Source organism: Thunnus thynnus, chromosome 4 (genome assembly GCF_963924715.1).
Source record: "Thunnus thynnus chromosome 4, fThuThy2.1, whole genome shotgun sequence".
Classification (NCBI taxonomy): Eukaryota; Metazoa; Chordata; class Actinopteri; order Scombriformes; family Scombridae; genus Thunnus; species Thunnus thynnus.
Genome location: NC_089520.1, coordinates 25,165,960 through 25,183,576, shown reverse-complemented (window position 1 = coordinate 25,183,576; position 17,617 = coordinate 25,165,960). Strand labels below are relative to the sequence as shown.

Sequence of the window (17,617 nt, the reverse complement as noted above, 5' to 3'; positions counted from 1 at the left end):
GATCAAAAACAAAGAACAAAGCAATACAAACTTTCATTAAAAACAGTGAGGTTTGTAACAATTAACAACTGTAAGCCCTCACAATGAACTGTAAGCTCTGTGAATGACTGCTTATTGCCTCTAAATATACAGTATATGCAAAAGGACAATTGTCACAACAGTTGTTCTAATATCTGATATGTTTCATGTCCGTGTCTTTTAAATGTTAACTTGTACTTTTAAGAATTTTCTCATTTAAATGTACACACATGGATTTAACTGACCTGAATTAAAACTAGGCACTCTGATTTTGCTGTCCATCACTGAGACAGGATGATAACAGTAGGCTTTTATTATACAGGACTACAAGCAAATATAGTAAACTGGCTGGTTACAAACATTCACCTGCAACCCCCACAAAGGTAGTAAAGTCTATTCTTCTCACCCACCTAGGAGGCTTCTGAAAGTCAATAAAGCAGATGCTTGTTATTGTCTTTCTGTGTGTGTGTGTGTGTGTGTGTGTGTATGTGTGTGTGAGAGTTGTTTAGCACTGAATGCTTGTGCATACTAATCGCATTTTATTTGCAGCACCAATGACACCTCTGAGGCGAAGAGAATAGCTGGGGGAAGACAACAAACACAGGAGGTGCTAATGAAAGAAAGGAGAGGAGAAGAGACTAGGTGTTAATGTAACTTGTCGTCTCTTTCGTGTCTTCACTCAAGGTGTAACTGTTAAGGCCTAAATATACTCTCAGAACAAGGTAGGATGACAGGTTGAAAAGGCCTAATTATATAGACTTAAGAGCACCTCTGTATGTTGGCCAAGAAGTTTCATGTTGAATAAACATAAACTATAGAAAATAAAAAATATTGCAGAGTGCACAGGTGCTACATTTCCCGGTGTGTGTTTATACAAGCAAACGTAATTAAATATTGTGAAGTGAATGTACAGAGCTACTACTGTGCAGCTACTGTGAGCACTTACAAGTCTGGACCACTGTTCAGAACTTCACAATGATTTTGGTCACATCACCTCTCCATCGCTGCCAACACAGAGCTAATTGGTGCAGTTCAGCAGTGAGCATGTACAGCGGATAGTAGGTATCCACACTGTTATTTGCAATATTTGCAATAATGTAGTATACTTTTATGATCTGTTGCTCAGACAAGTCAGGATTGCTGCTTTCTTACACAATACTGTGCTGTGCAATACTGTAACTTATATGTAACTTATTTACTTTGTGATTTTAATTTTTAAAATTTAAAATTTGAATTTAATTGATTTTTTTCCGTGAAGGGTGGATGAGCAAAGTAAGAATTTCATTGTATGGTGTAACCGCGCATATTTACTGTGCATATAATAATAAACTTCTTCAACTTGAACTCGAACTTGAATGAGAGGAAAGTAAAGAAAAGAGTTGTCAACATACTTTGAACTACCATCATTTAAATACCTGTCAAGTCATTTTTTTAAAGAGCAAATTTAAAAACAGCAAGTGTTGACCAAAGGACTTTACAGAGAAAGTTATACTACAAACACCTGGCCAATAACTGTGGACAATCAAAAAAATGATACTCATCTGATGGTCTGAACAGCACCTTAATGGGAGTAATTGTACATACTAGTGCTTATGCTACAAGAAGGCACTCCAAATTACATAAAAAATATATAGTGAAAGGGAGAATCAACACTATCAACTGTTACAAAACAAATTGAATTTTGTACCAAACAAGAATATTCTACACTACAGTACAGAAATGCTTAAGAAATATAATTCACATAATGCTAAGAGCATATACGATTGACTCAACTATGAATGAATCTTGCAAGCAGACATCCCTTTGCAACACACACATGCACACATTCCTCTGATCAACACAGAGCCTGTGCAATGCAGGTATTCACATGTAGAGATACATACAGATAAATGCATGTATACATGCACACAAATAGTCACAGTGGTGGTGGTTGACGCTGAGGCAGGAGTAAATGGCTAATGTGAGTGTTTGTGACAGGCAGCCTGAGGCAGTGTGGGGAGCAGCTCAGCTTTCTGACAGGTGTTGCTTCCACACCTCACTCACCTCTTCCTCACCCCAGCACTAAATCACAGCCTCCATGCTGGGGAGCCTAGAGTGCATGTGAGGAAACAGAATGGGGGACGCTCACTATATATGTGTTTGTGTATTGTGATAGCGTCACAGCAGTGTGTGTGTGTTTTTGTGCGTGTCTATCTCCTCCTCAGGGAAATAAGGCAGCTTCCGAACTACTCAAAGTAGTAGCGTTTTAAGGTGGAATGGGGAAAGAGAGGAGGGTGGAGAGCTTTTTCTTTAAGCCTCCAGCTGCGTTGTTGCCGGTGGATACGAGGTCGATGGAAAATGCAAAGAAGAGAAGGAAGCCCACCTGCTAAGCAGAGAGATTTGATAGTGGAAGAGCTCTTGAATCAGATTCCCAGCTACTTTGAATCTCCTCAAAAGCTGAAGCAATGCAACAACAACAACAAAAAAAAACAAAAACGCACATCTTTTGGTGTGAATTCTTATAGGTTTCAGCTCTGTTTTTGGTTTGTTAAGTGACATTTCAGACAAGGGAGAAATCAAGCTGGGGAACAATGAATGTTTTAGACAGTTGAGCAGGAAAAAGTGAGAGTCAAAGGTGAGACCGAGCAAGAGGGACAGGTGAGAAAGAGGAAAATTCTATCAACACCTGAAAGAAGCAAAATCCCCTCCCTTCTTTTTGCTTTAAGATCATGATGAAATTCTGCTCTTTGCACCTATACCCAGCTAAACTCCAAGCACTTCCTTTCAGTTGCACATGCACACAAACACTAACACACCTTTGATCCAAGCGTTGACAAAAAGCCACTGAAACCTGTCAAACACGCCCATCACCAGTGACAGAGTAGGGTCAACACTTATTTTCTACTCTATACAACCAAAGACAGAATAAACCTTTAATGTGTCTCTCCACTTCTACGCACATCTAAACACACACTGACAGGCTGTATTGACTTGTCATGTCAGAAAAAGCAGAAAACAAGGCTGTGAGGAAATTGCGATGCAACATCATTAAATGTTTGGAGCCCGTATCAGTGTAAGCTAAGCCAGCAGCTTCATTCAGTATTCATTACAGCTGGCTGGCACACAAAAAAGACACTGCAGGACAAATCAATTGGAGAAGAGTTAGAGAGAGAAAGAGAGAGAGGCAGAGACAGGGTTGTAGGAAATCCACAGTGTTTTGTTTAAATAGTGAGCAACGCGAGTGCAAAAACACCAGGGGAGGGAATTGCAGATTATTGATGAGAAATAGATCACATCTCATCAATATACATGCAGTAACATCAGAAACACTCCCTCTAGGGTTAACACACATACATGTTCAACCTACAAATACGTACACATTCTTATAGGGCTGCAACTAACGATTATTTTCATTATTAATTAATCTGCCAATCATTCAATCATATCAATCTATAAAATGTCAGAAAATAGTGAAAAAATGTCTTCAAATGTGCTTCTTCAAATGTCTTGTTTTGTCTGATCAACAGTGAAAAATCCAAATATACTCAGTCTGATATCATGTATGACATATGAAAGCTTCAAATCCTCAAATTTGAGAAGCAAATATTTGGAATTCCTGCTTAAAAAATTACTATAATGATTAGTCTTATCAAAATAGTTGCAAATTGATTTTCGACTAATCAATTAATCACCTACTCATAGCAGCTTTACATTCTTGTAAAACACACATACACACACTGGGATGTATCCATTCCTTGAGTCAAGCTTGGCGAAATATTCATGCCCCTCTTTTTCAGCCCCACATACTACACTGTTGCTTGATTTATTATCAGTCTGAATTCTGAATTTTGATACTGTATATGGCAACAAACACATTTTTATATTCCCAACAAGGCAGAGCCAACACAGAGAGTCTACATGCAGAGAACGATGAATGCACTGACTGCATTTATATGCATACAAGAAAACATCTACGAGTGTTTTGTTTACATGGTGCTTCAGAAACCAGGCCATTGCTGAAAGGCAGAGGCTAGTAAGATTACTTTAATGCATATAAACGCTGTCTTTGATTGAGTGGTAACAACAATAGTAGAAGACAGCGTTGTCCATGTTTCTGCTTACATCTGATATTGGATAGTGCAATTATCAAAATAGCATGTTGAAATAAATTATCATACTTGTACCCAACAGGTAAGCACCATCAGTGATTTCCATGCTCTGTTAAACTGCAGCTACTGTACATTTCCTCCATCACATTTATGTTGTTCCCACGTCAACCACATAATCTATTCATTGCAGACACTCATGTCATCGAGGGTAGTTGTAAACAAAGGTACTATGACAGTTGTGAATATTGAGCATCTTAATTTACTGAATCAAAATAGGTGAATTAGCTTTTTTTTTTCTTTGGTGTACTGATAATGACAATTTGATACCTTATCTTTAAGGTTAGACTGAGTGCAAGCAAAGAAAACAGAAATAACTGATTAACTGAAACTGAGTGATCACTGAAAAAGGGCAAGAACGTGACAGTAAACACTTAAATAGAATAGAAGAACATCATTGTTACGTCCACTGACTTTCTCCCGGCCTCTTTTTGGAAGAGAGCTGTCTCTGTGTGTTTCAGGTCTGCCACGCCCCTCTCTGCATGCTTAGGGTCACCCACACCTGAACTTCATCTGATCGTCAGTGGAGCTGTATATCAACAGCTGAACCAGTGCTTCTTGTCATTTGGCCACTGAGCTGCTTGTTGGGCTGGTGCTATTGAGTTTTTTTGCTGTTCATACTCTGTGTTGCTGGTAGCACTTTGATACAGCTCTAGTTACCCTTTGTGTAGCTTGTAGGTAATTTTCGGGAAGCCTTGTAGGGGTTCTCTGCCATTTATTTTGTTATCCTTTTTCTCCTGTTTTGTGGTTAGCTAGGGAGCTTAGCACTGCCTTTCTTTTCAATTCTGTAGACCAAGTGAGACTTTATTTTATAGTTAGTGTGGGGTTTTGTTTGTTGTTTTGGCCTTAGAGAACCTGACGCCTTATTTGCTTCCTTTTTTCTGCTATTTCAGTCAGTTTATCTCTGTTAATCATCCTTTTTTCTTGTTGTTAATAAATGGTATTCTTTGTTACACTTTGAAAGTGTTTCAGCAGCCTTTTCTTGCCATTTTTGCAAAGGATTTTCGTTAACCTGGTTATGTTACTCCCTGTGTTCCCTGAGATATTAGAGGTCGTAACAATCATATTTAGATCTGAATCACTTCCACTCAAATGTCTGATGGTCAGCTTTTACAAAAATGTTCTTGATTTGCCCTCTGCAGTAGAAAAACCATGGCTGTAAATCCTAATAATGAAATAAACAAGTGCCTCGACCAAAGGTGCCATTCAAAGTCTAAACAGTGGAGGGTGCTGTTGAGCAATAGAACTGGGTTCTGGAGGAAAAGAAATCTACTTCTTCTACTAAATAATACTAAAATGATTATGGTAAATTATGTGATAAAGTCATATTTTGGTTTAAGAACATAGCTTCTCAGCCTTAACTGATAAAACTTGTGTACATAGTGTATATTTAAGTCTGAAAATCAAAAGTGTGTCTGAAATACGTGTTTGATAAACTGTATATTTAAAATATATCTCTACTCAAGATAAATGATGAGTATATGTGAAGTTTTACTGTCAAAACAAGTGCATACAGATGTGTACAAAATGAGGGAAAGAACAAAAGTAAATGAATTGTTGTTTTGATAAATTTGATTGAATAAACACTTAAAGGACTTCTTGTTTAGGGTACACGGTTATATGGTCACACCTACTGTGTGACAGGTGGTCTGCCGTTTTGACGAAATGTAAATTAAGACATAAAATCATCAGCTTTGGGGCATATTCAGTACAATAAAGTACAACTCATCTGTCCCACCAGTAGTCCTGGTACAGATCCAGAAAGCATGACTCACCAGCATCTTAACCTTTTCTTGCTCTTCATGGGCCTTCCCTTTCTCGATTAGGAGGGCAGGGGTCAGATCATCCAGGCCTGTGGTAACAGCAGTCTCTCTCTCCCTCTGGGCCAGTCTCGCCAACTGCTCCTGCACCAGGGCCTGCTGACGCTCAAAGCTGAAGTAGAGCAAGATGAGAACTGTTTTAACCTTTGAAGCCGAGCAAGATGAGAACATTTTTAACCTTTGGCCCTCGATCTATCCAGTGAAAGTTTGCTAAACATGCAAGTTATTGTTCACACAGAGATACACCAAATAGCGTCAGAGAGATATTGGTTTCTGTAGGTCAACAGCAACATCAATATTTTTGAGGTGCAGCTACATGTAACCTATACATTTTTTTCTTCATTATTATGGTAGTGACCATGTGGAAATGCCCAAAACAACATTTAGCCTTGGGGTTATTATGAAAAAACTACAGAAGTATTAAGTCAAGAGCATCCTATACAATATAATTCAATCAAACAACATCATAAAATATGGCCAAAGAAATAACCATAAACACTGTCATATATTCTCAACAGTTATCAGCTTCACAAAAAGAATATTAATTGCAGGGCTATTGTATTAGGTTGCTTCTGCTGCAGTATCCAAGAATTTAAACCACTGACATTTTAGCCAAGCAACTACAGACGGGTGACAAATTAAAGAAAAAACCAATACAGATCTGAATGCTTCACCCCTACAGTGAGGGGATCTGGTGGCTCTGTTATGCTGTGGGTGGCATTTTGCTGGCATGGTTTGGGTCTGCTTGTCCCATTAGAGGGAAGGGTCACTGCAAATCAATACAAAGTCATTCTATTCTGAGTGATCAACTTTATCTTATGATGAAACATTTCTATCCTGATGGGAGTGGTCTCTTCAAAGATGACAATGCCCCAATCCACAGGGCACGAGGGGTCACTGAATGGTTTGATGAGTATGAAAATGATGTGAATCATATGCTATGGCCTTCACAGTCACCAGATCTCAACCCAGTTGAACATCTATGGGAGATTTTGGACTGACGTGTTAGACAGCGCTCTCCACCACCATCATCAAAACACCAAATGAGACAATATCGTTTTGAAGAATGATGTTCATCCCTCCAGAAGAGTTGGTTGGTTGGTTGTTGTTGGTTTATCCTTTAATTTTTCACCTGTCTGTATATCTATAACTCTCTGAAAAACTATATAAACCTACATCATAAGGGATTACATTACAGAGGTTTGGTGCTAATAACACTGATCAAAGTATAATAATATACTGTATATTATGTCTAACAGATTCCCAGGAAACAGCATTGCAGTGAGAGGGGATCAGTATATGTAGAGGCTCAACATAGTATATGGGCATTCCAGCAGCATATCAGCATGTCTATACAGACAGAGTAAATCAGCAGAGGCATTGTTGAAAGGTCACTCGGCATGTATATGTTCACCATAAACACTGTACATTAGCATCAAGTGTCTGTCACTTCCACTGGCTATAAGCTGACTGTGTCAACACAGAAGACTCAATTTAAATATATGAGACAATATATTATGATCATAATTTTTGCACTCTACTATTTACCAAGTTGAAGTTGGAATAAAGTTAATGGATATCTCTGGGAAGGGCAAATTCCAAGTGAGCAGGAATGACACGCTATTATAAAAAAAACTACATGCCAAATTATAGCAGGTTCCTCTCCGAATATAGATGGAATACAACAAAGAGGAAAAGTGAGTTTATTACTACAGGGTCTGCTCTATGTTCTGAAATACACACATCAAACCTTGACATTATGAGCACCTACTTTTTGCGCATTTCCTCATGTATTTCTGTAGATGAGGGTCCTGCTGAAATCAAATAGGATAAACATCAGTACTACTAGCAATTACAACACAGCACACTTCCTCTTACAGTGGATCAGTTTGCAGAATGGAGTGACAAGAGCAACAAATGGTTACACGTAGATGAAGAATAAATAAGCTCTGGCCAATCAGGTTCCTTGTGGGCGGGACAACTGTCCTGCAAATATCTCTATTCTAAGTGGCCAAAAATAGCACCTCTTTTTATATACATTATTATATAGCTAATATATTTGAGCAACACATTAAGGAAGCTCCAAACATGCACTCTCTGCGACTGTGTTTAAATATTTAAATAAATGTGTTCACATCATAGACTGTATAAGGTTCACATACTGCAAATGACACAGTTTATATTTACTATATTCTGTCCTTTTTATAATGAACAATCTGAAAAAGACACACAGCAGTTGTCTTGACCTTTACCCTTCATACTGTTCTAATCAGTCACTACACTGTATGAGGACATGTTTGCTGACACAGTGGGCCTCCCAATGGGACCTCTGTGGGAACGGAAAAGTCTTTGACTGGGACGTACTTGGTGGTGGTGGTTTTTTACTGTCCAGCTGAGATGGTGGCGGCTTGTCACTGTCAGACCCCTGAGATTCCCTCATCCGCCGGAGCACATCCTCTGAAAGCTAAACAGGAATGTGGGAATAAACACTTAAACACACATATACACATGGAAGCCCTTTGGTGTGAATACAGGACAGTTGTGTGCCTTGACAAGCATCAGATAAAAGTTTAATGGTTAAAGAGTCTACAGTATCATCCCGCCTGCAGACGTGCCCTTGAGCAAGTCCCTTACTTGCCTATCAGCTCCAGATGTGCTGCTGTACAGCTGTGCCTAAGCTCCGTTACCTTACTGAATAGTGACAAAAGATTATATGCCTAGATGAAACAAAACACATTATTATTTATCCGACTCTGTCACATGTCCTGGTGGACACACTTGCAAAGTGTGTGTTCATGAAACTGTCTCAAGTTTTGTGACGTTCCCCTCCTTGTATAGTCGCTGATATAGCAAATCTGGCTAACATTTAGCGGTAGGGGACGTTTCGCCTGCATGTACATGTTATAGGATGAGGGTCTAGTTACACTGCATTATGGCTGTCTGGTCCACATGTCCAAGCTGCATTTTATAACTGGAGAGAGGGGGGTATGACCGGGGTTCATTTGAGGACACAGGACCTGTCAGCTTTTCAGCGCACCTCAGCCCGACACCACCGCAAAAGCCCACTAGCTAACCATTATTAGCCTTATGTCTAATGAAATAATTCAAACGTTGGCTCTGAATTGTCACAATAATACGATAACGTTGCGTTATATCTACCTTCACTCCTTCAATTACTGTGACCTTCTCGTTTTCGTCCAGTCCGAATGACACTTTCCTCGCCGTGCTTCCATTTCCTCCCATTTTGACCAGCTGTTCTTTCTCACCTGATTAGAAACAATAATAAAAACCCTTTCTTGTCTTGTCTTGTGTTGTGACAGGGAGACATTCATGAGTTAGCGGCTGGAGTCGCCGCCACAGCGACCGGTGGTTAAAATACTACAATAAAGGTCATTCTGACGCTGCAGTATCCTTAAAGCTCATTGGTCGGATGAAATAATTCGAACCCAATGACACTGAGTACTGTATCATGAGTGGAGAAAGGATACATGGGAAATGTAGTGAAGTTGTAGTCTAGCCAATATGAATTCTCGACTTGTACAGCTTTTCTAAATAATAAATATAGGAAAAGTTAAATCCTTGATATATAGGTGCAACATTAGTGAGGAAATGTACTGTATTAGAAAAAGCCCTAAATGTAGTCACCAAGTAGAAATGTAGTACCAAAACACACCATGATGTGGCATCTAATCCCTCCAAAACACACACGAGAGACAAACAGGTATGTTTATGGTTTATTCTGTATGTCATGAAATGCTCAGCACATCGCATTAATAGGGCCTGAATATTATACAATCAATGCACTTAAATAAAAAGGCAATTAACAGATCATTTGCAAAATGAATTCACCATTCAGCATCTTGTGTATCAAGAGAATGGATAGCAAATCCATAACAATGCACCTTGGGAACTCATGTCATAAAACTGCAAACTGATTTTCCAACCTCTACTCTAGCTGCAAGTAATACAGCAGTGTTCACCAGCACTCAAATCTGAATATAAAATACTTCAAGAGTCAAGCAAATACTGATCCTTACTGTGTTGTTGCTTTATAATGATGAAAAAATAAATGTAATCCTGCAGTGTATTTCACACATACAGGTTACCACTATATATGAATACTACTTGCTTAAATAGAGTGATCCTTTACCAAATGTATAGAATTTCCAGGGGAAAATACACTATGTAATATTTCCAAGGTAGATATAAGCAAATTTGATGTGAAGTATGATTTTGTTGTAATACCCTGAGGTATGACAAGAATTGATTTCAGGAGTTGAACCACAAAGCTAACAACCCAAGCTTAAAACTGATCTGAAGGGAGTTTTATCCTTGATACTATTTTAAAATTACACATTTTAAACATACTGTAGTTGCCTGAGCCTCTCTTGCTCAGTTGAAGAAGCTGAACATTTGTATACGATAAAAGTAAATCAATACCATCATTTGATGCAATAAAACTGAGCAACATTGTTTATGATCCATATTCATGACCTGTAATAACATCTGTGAAAACTCTGAACACCAAAATAAAAAAAGTTAGCAGCAAATTAAAAGCTGAAAATTGTTACAGCAACCATTCTGCAGCAAGCAAAAACTGAACAAGGTAGGTAGATATGAAATGAGGGCATGTCTAATTTGGAATACACATAAAAAGGTTTCTGCATATTTGTTGTTCAAATCACATGTTTTCAGTAGAAGGAATGATTAATCAGGTATGAAAAATTAAAGAAAAGGTCCAAATTAAATAAAATGAGGAAACAAATGACAAGTAGAGAGCTTATGGCTGAGAGGCAATTTGAGAACTGCTGATGAGTCAGCAGAGAGCCGTACAGATGATTTTGTGATCTTAAACATGGAATGTCTTCCCAAGGAATTTCCTTTTCATATTGCAGTAACACACATCACACTCAAGCCTTTCACTTGATAACAAGAGGGACAGCACTTATTTCAGAAGACAAAGCATACCTATCAAAATGAATTAGCACAAGTTCTTTCCCTCTATAGAGAGGCACGGTGATTCAGTACAAACTGATTAACCAGTAGGGTCATAAATCTAATACAAAGCAGCAGATAAAGTTTGTTGAGATGTTATTACTCAAAGCCATAAGAGGGAATGTACAGCTGTTAAGTTGTCATCAAAAGATTGTTAGACTTTAAATACTTGGGTTTTTAAAATGGGGCTAAAACTTCATCATTGAGGATTGAGCAGTTGATGCTGGAAGCTGGAATGACAGAAAACGCGCAGAGACGAGTCAGCAAGCGCTCCCACATTAAAGAGTGGTGAAACCGGATCAATATGGAGTCTGTAGGGCCCACGGTGAGGAACAGTACTCCTAGTGTGGAGCTACAGCAGCAGTGCACTCTGGCAACAGTGTTACAAAAGCAGTTGCTAAATTCACAGTTCTCCAGATAATTGGCTAGAAAAGGTCTCTCCTTATGTGTCCACTTCTAAACTTATCCTGGCCTCATAGAAAGACCAAGATTACCTTTCCTGTGTCCAACTCCTCTGTTCTGGATTTCTTTATTGGCCATCTCCTCTGATCCTACCCAACACACTACCTTCACACACAAATGTAAAGTCCAACCCGTATAACCTTCTCTCTTCTTCCATCCTCCTCTACAAGGACTCAGGCATTGACAGGTCTCCAGCGGTCAGCTTCAATGCTGTTAATGCTGCTGGACCCATAGGGTCCGGAGGCAACATCATCTAGGTATGCTCCAACCATACCAGCGTTGCCAGGACCAGACCCATCAATCTGGGTGGAGGAGTAGTACAGACCCTGGTCAGTCAGCTCCTTGCGGCCAAGAGTTGTAGCAACGGTTGGGGGAAGGTGGACGTCACTTTCATCTGGCTCATCCACCTGTGACTTGTATGAGAACAGGATCTTGGGTTCTGAACTGTGGGAGAGAATGAAGTAGTGTAATAAAGGAGGAGATGGGATCAAATGGGGTTAAAAAAAAATGTTTCAACTATATTCTTTATATTTTGTATGATTCTTCTTACTTACCCAAAAAAGCCTTTGAGGAATGTGACATAAATGAGCGGAGCAAAGGCTGAGAAGTACAGGAAGGTGGTGACATCCACACAGCTGGTTCAGAAAAGACAAAATAAAGACACAAAATAATCACACACTGTGTAATTAGTTGCATTAACAGTTACAGAGCATATGGAGATTATCAGCTTCAGTAGATACAGAAGGCACAGTCAATAGGTTTTTGCTAAAAGTACAACTCATCCCCGTAGGAAACATTTTATGTTCTCACCGTTTCCCACCCTAAACTTCACTGAACTTTATTGCAACCACCAACACAGTGAGTCATCTCCCTTGTTGCAACTCAGCCAAAAAATGCAATTACAAGGAGGTTTTAAAAACAGCCACCCAGCTCAAAATCCAGGACATTTTTCTAAGATTGTGCAGCACAACTAAATGCTTTATAGCCACAGCTTCTCTGAATTCAGAAGTCTTACTCAACATTATTTTTTTCTTCCTACAATACTTTTATAGGAGGCTATATTTACTCAATATTTCAATGATGCAATCATGAAAATCATATTATATCCATAGTTCTGTGATAAATATGAACACTGTTGCTACTACAGACTGTTGTCATGGGGATTATACTGACCAGAGTCCCTCTATTATTTCAGCACACAGCAGAGCACTGCCCAGGCCCTGGACAAGGTTCAGTAAAGACAGGATGGCAGCATACACGTAGAAACTCCTCTTAGCTGCACAGTGGAAGCAAAACAAAGATTAATGGACAATTATATGGCATCATGCAGTAGTAGTAGTAGTACATTAGAAAGTGCAGCACATCCTCATGGGTATGAATTTTCCCTTTCATAATTACGTGAAACATACAGTTTACCTTTGAATTTATTTTGATCTAATTTCTGAAATCTTGACACTTACATGGCAGAGATATCCTCTCCCTCAATGGAGTTTTGGGCAAGATCACAATCAAAGAGTACACCTATTAAAAAAAAAAAAAGGATTCCATTATCATTCAAACATTACTCATCAGTGATCAGTTATTTGTCTAGTATTAGTTTTACATTTTTCTTCTCATATTACAGCTGTCATATACTGTAGGTACTGCTTACTGACCAGAAAGAAGAAGCAGGAGCTGGCCAACCAGAAGTGCCGTCCTCCGTGACCGTAGATGTTGAAGTCCTCAGCAGACAGGTGACTGTCTGGATACAGGATCTCTAGCGTGCCCTGGAATAACGCATTATCAAGTTCAAATACATTTCTTACCCTTTTGTTGTCCTCATCACATACCCAACAGAGTCTAAAACATTATTTAGGATTATTTTTTAAATCCTTGACCTCTGTCATTACCTGTGTGATGGAGTAGGCCAGAGCTAGCACAGCAGTAATGGCCAGCACACGCTTTATACTGGACTTGCTCTCCAGGTGACCTAATAACATTAAAAACAGATGCATCATGTGAAAACAAACCACATTGGTAAAAATACACTGTAAATGAGAACTGAAACCAATACAGCAAACTAACCAAAAGCCAGTCCCAAAATGATAACACTGAGCTCAATAGCCAGCAAGAAGAAACGGGTGATTTCCCACAGCACCTAAAGAGACGACAAACATCATGAGAATCCACTGTGGCAAAATAGACCGGCTGTGTTGTGTTCTAACACATATTGACCCAGAACATATGCATAGCTTTACAGATCAGGTCACACTCCAGAGCATTATGTAATAATCTGTATGTTTTTCTTCAACAGTTCAGCCATGTCAGTAAGCTAAGGGAACAGCAGGCCCATCACTGTGAAGTCCATGGGGATCTGTCTGGTATGTGAAGAATCTCAGCCATGCCTTTCCTCTTAGACATGAAAGTCCTGTAAAGTCATGCTGAAGCTCTGGGTAGTACTTAATAAAAGACGCATCTGTGACAGAATATGCTCCTAATTCGATAAGGGCACAGTATTGATTCTGCAAACTATAATCAGTCATGTACTACCTGTATATAAAAATCAACGCCTATGTTATACTGTTAGACTCCAAGATACCCAATTTCTTTTTGCAAAAAACAAAATAATAATAATACTCAAACATGTTAGAAAGCAGTACATGAGAAAGCTATTTTCTGCTGCAGGGACACCATTCACTGTTGTTTACAGTAAACATGAATATCTTGTGACTTGTACAGCTCAGAACATGTTTCCAGTAACAGAAAGATTATTTCTTTAAAAAAAAATACTGAGTCATACCTAGCAAAAAAACAAACAAACAAAAAAACAAAGCTGTAAAACAACAAAATGTTCATTCTACAAGAGATATTTTTACAACATGATTTTTACCTAGATCTTTGCATCACTAAATTGGGATGGAAAAAAAAAATCTGCTCAGATTAAATAAAATAAAATAAACAGTTAATTCACTATGTGTCAAGGTTTTATCTCTAAAATTATCTGACAAGTATATTCACATACTGTATAGAAAGTCAAAGTGAAAAATGTTTTTTTATATTCTGTTAACCAGATCATGATTAAAAATACAGGCCTGATGTGCATTACTCATGTAAACAAACATTTAACAACACCATCAGAAATTACTAATAACTTGTTGTCTGTTGTGTATCAAAATACCTCTCAATTAACTTGGCAGAAATAAGTTCTGAATTTTGGTTGTCATTACATTTGGATCACATTGTTTGTGCCCTTGATTTCCAATGAAAGGAATGAAACAACTCAACTCCCATAAAGGTTACAAAATGTTTCTTACTTTGTCAATGATGGTGGCAGCACTGGATGCACTGACAGTCATAGACACTATGGCCCGGGTGATTCCAACTGCTGCTACAACAAAAACCTGAGAAATACACAGCATGTTATGAGTATATAAAACATTCTGCCTACTACAGATGATTTCCTACGGTAGAATTAGAGAGAAAGTACAGCAGATAGCAACAATGCACTGATTAACACAGAGTGATAAACAACCTTGCAAGGCATCACGGGACTCTCCTTCAAGCAGAGTTAATGGGTATTAAAGTCACTGTTTGTTGTTAGGTTACCACCACTGGAATGGTAACCAAAATAGACAGATGCAGTAAATTTTGGAAACAAAAGAGTAAGCAGCTGCTGCAGAGACGGAACAGATTATAAAGCAGAACAGTAAACAAGAACCAAAAAAAATATCAGTAAGTCATCTGACAAGATTGTTTGTCTTTGTTCTTAGATAAAAATTGAAGTGAAAGGCATTAATAGGTGCATTACTCCCACAGCCTTTCAATGATCAATACTGCAGTGAAATCTCTACAGCCTCGAGGTTTTCTTCTGCCAGATCAGAGACTGATTAGGATCAATGCATGATTATTCTTAAATTATTATATGAAACATTTCTGTTAAATGCTTAAATATTATAATGTCTGTAGTTTGTGTCCTACCAGCAGGTAAAAAGTGATGAAGATGGGACTAGAGGTGAGTCGAATCTTTGCCCTGGCTGAAGGCAGCTTCCACATCAGGAATACAAAGAAGGCCACATTAGGCACTAGCAGTAGAATATCCCAGTACCGCACCCTAAGACAGAGAGATGGATGTGAAGGGTATAATCACTTATAAACACTTATGTCATACCACAATATCACCTTATCCAAAATCTAGGACGATATCTAGTCTCATGTCACAATATTGATATAGTATCGATATATATTGCCCAGCCCTACTGCAGATATTTTTGTGTAATCCATACAGATTTACTTTGCACGATTAGCACTCCTGTTTTCCATTTATAGCACTGTTACACTGTTATAAAACTGCCTCCTTTGTGGGTTTCAACAATCTATACTATGCTACTGATTACCTGGAGTTTCCAATGTCATCATACAGAACTTGTAGACATTTGTGAGGCTTGGTGACATTGGCTTCAGTATCAGTTTGCCAAGTTGGGAATGCTGATGTGTTCTCCAGTGGTGTAGGTGAAATGCTGCCATTGTATTGAGCAAACCTAACCACAGCAGTCACTGTGGCTAGCATGGTGTCAGGACCTGAGGGGAAAATGTGATTTAATGTCAGATATTAACTGAAACTGATTCCTCACAATAGCTGAGGCAGACATTTTACTTCTCGTTCTTAAACTTTACAGGTTGTGAAGTATGCTTTATGAAGGGAAGTACTCCCTTTGGTTATGCAGAAAGTTACTGAATCCTTTATGAGAGCCTATTATAGGTGATGGTATGCTAGATCCAACACATAATCCATATGAGCACAACTAAACACTTGAGGAACTCAAAATACTGCCACTTCAGCAACAGAGATTTAAGACTATAAAAACGTGTACACCTGTGGTTTTATTGTACCAGCCACACTGCTTTCTCCACTTCAAGATAAACATTACGTAACGAGATTGGTTACTGTATAAGCCATGTGTGGAGGTAAGTTTAAATGCTAATAAATGTAACACTACTCTAATCCTGTTAACATTTACTTACGCCTACTCAACAGTAGACTCGGTACACAACTTGATTAGAGTAAACAACAATGACAAGAGGTCAGTTTTAAAAGCTTTCTTGCTGGAGTTAGCTTAAAATGTTTATGGGCACCTAGTTAATTATAAAGTAGCCTAGTCTAGACTTCCTTTATATGGTTTACCAGAATACGGTTTCGGTTAAGGGCAGTTTAGATAACTGCTAGCTGACACTGCTACTTAAGCTATAGCTGGCTAGCTGACGTCGAAAGATGGGTTATATTAAAATTACATTCTCTGAGCTTTCCTTAGAAACAAACACGGTAATAATGATAATGCTAGTGGTAAATAGGGCCAATTAAGATTAGGTACCACAGCTTAAAATCCGACTTCCTTACGTTAGCATCAAAACAAACGTGATACTAGTGCAAGTGCAATGACGCCGACCTAACGCAAAGACAACTTCAACTGGTAAAAAAAAATTAACGTCTTACCTATTCAGAGGACTCGGATTCACGGGCACAATTGCTGTAAAATATTTTAGAATAAATACAAATTCAGCGCATGCTTTCACACGCTGTCATACACACTGAAGTCGACCAATAAATCGGTCACTAATTCGGGACATTGCTGTACTGCAGCTGGACTGTTTCGTTAAGAAATTTCCCCAGTGGTCAGCTGACATCTCACCAAACAAGCGGAACACATCTCGCGAGATGACAGTGTGACGTGTTTGTTTTTTTTGTTTTTTTCCTTCTGAGTGACGTTTCCCATGTTATTAATATGCAGTGGTGGAAGAAGTATTCAGATGTTTTACTTCTTAAGTAAAAGTACCAATACAACAAATGTACAAATACTCCCATACAGGTATAAGTCAGGTATGAAAAAAGTATATAAGTATTAGCAGCAAAATGTACTTAGAGTATTAAAGTAAAAGTACTCATTTCATTTGTTTGTTGTTTTTTTGTTGTTGTTTGTTTGTTTGTTTTTTGCTTTGTACTGTTTGTTGTTGTGCTGTTGTATGTTTTGATTATAATGAACTACAGATGCAAATTAGCTTCAAGCTAACTCCGGTGCAGTGCATCATTTATGCTTAATACTGCACACTGTCTTGTTCAATAAATCAAATCAAATCAGTTTCCCTCTGACTGATATATTAATATATGTGACATCATTAGATTGTTAATGCCATCATTCTGTA

General features: G+C 38.4%; 2 protein-coding genes across 3 annotated transcripts in view; both read right to left on the bottom strand.

Moving 5' to 3' along the window:
• The window catches only part of chchd6b (coiled-coil-helix-coiled-coil-helix domain containing 6b), a 57,906-nt gene extending 48,517 nt beyond the window's left edge, over positions 1 to 9,389 (bottom strand). The window contains exons 1-4 of one of the 2 annotated variants that reach the window (XM_067587886.1): positions 9,143 to 9,389; positions 8,348 to 8,447; positions 7,755 to 7,797; positions 5,939 to 6,095 (exon numbers count right to left, since the gene is read on the bottom strand). In XM_067587886.1, the coding sequence (XP_067443987.1) occupies positions 5,939 to 6,095; positions 7,755 to 7,797; positions 8,348 to 8,447; positions 9,143 to 9,226 (384 nt within the window). In that variant the 5' untranslated portion in view covers positions 9,227 to 9,389. The remainder of the gene's footprint in view (positions 1 to 5,938; positions 6,096 to 7,754; positions 7,798 to 8,347; positions 8,448 to 9,142) is intronic. The other variant, XM_067587887.1, reaches the window with a different exon arrangement.
• Positions 9,390 to 9,704: 315 nt separating this feature from the next.
• On the bottom strand, positions 9,705 to 17,107 carry tpra1 (transmembrane protein, adipocyte asscociated 1). Its single transcript, XM_067587884.1, has 11 exons — positions 16,911 to 17,107; positions 15,814 to 15,997; positions 15,398 to 15,530; positions 14,734 to 14,820; positions 13,505 to 13,577; positions 13,330 to 13,409; positions 13,096 to 13,206; positions 12,901 to 12,961; positions 12,614 to 12,716; positions 11,995 to 12,075; positions 9,705 to 11,884 (listed from the first exon to the last, which is right to left on the bottom strand). The coding sequence occupies exons 2-11, from the start codon at positions 15,984 to 15,986 to the stop codon at positions 11,614 to 11,616; spliced, it is 1,173 nt and encodes a 390-aa protein (XP_067443985.1). The 5' UTR covers positions 15,987 to 15,997; positions 16,911 to 17,107; the 3' UTR covers positions 9,705 to 11,613.
• Between the last annotated feature and the right edge of the window lie 510 nt (positions 17,108 to 17,617).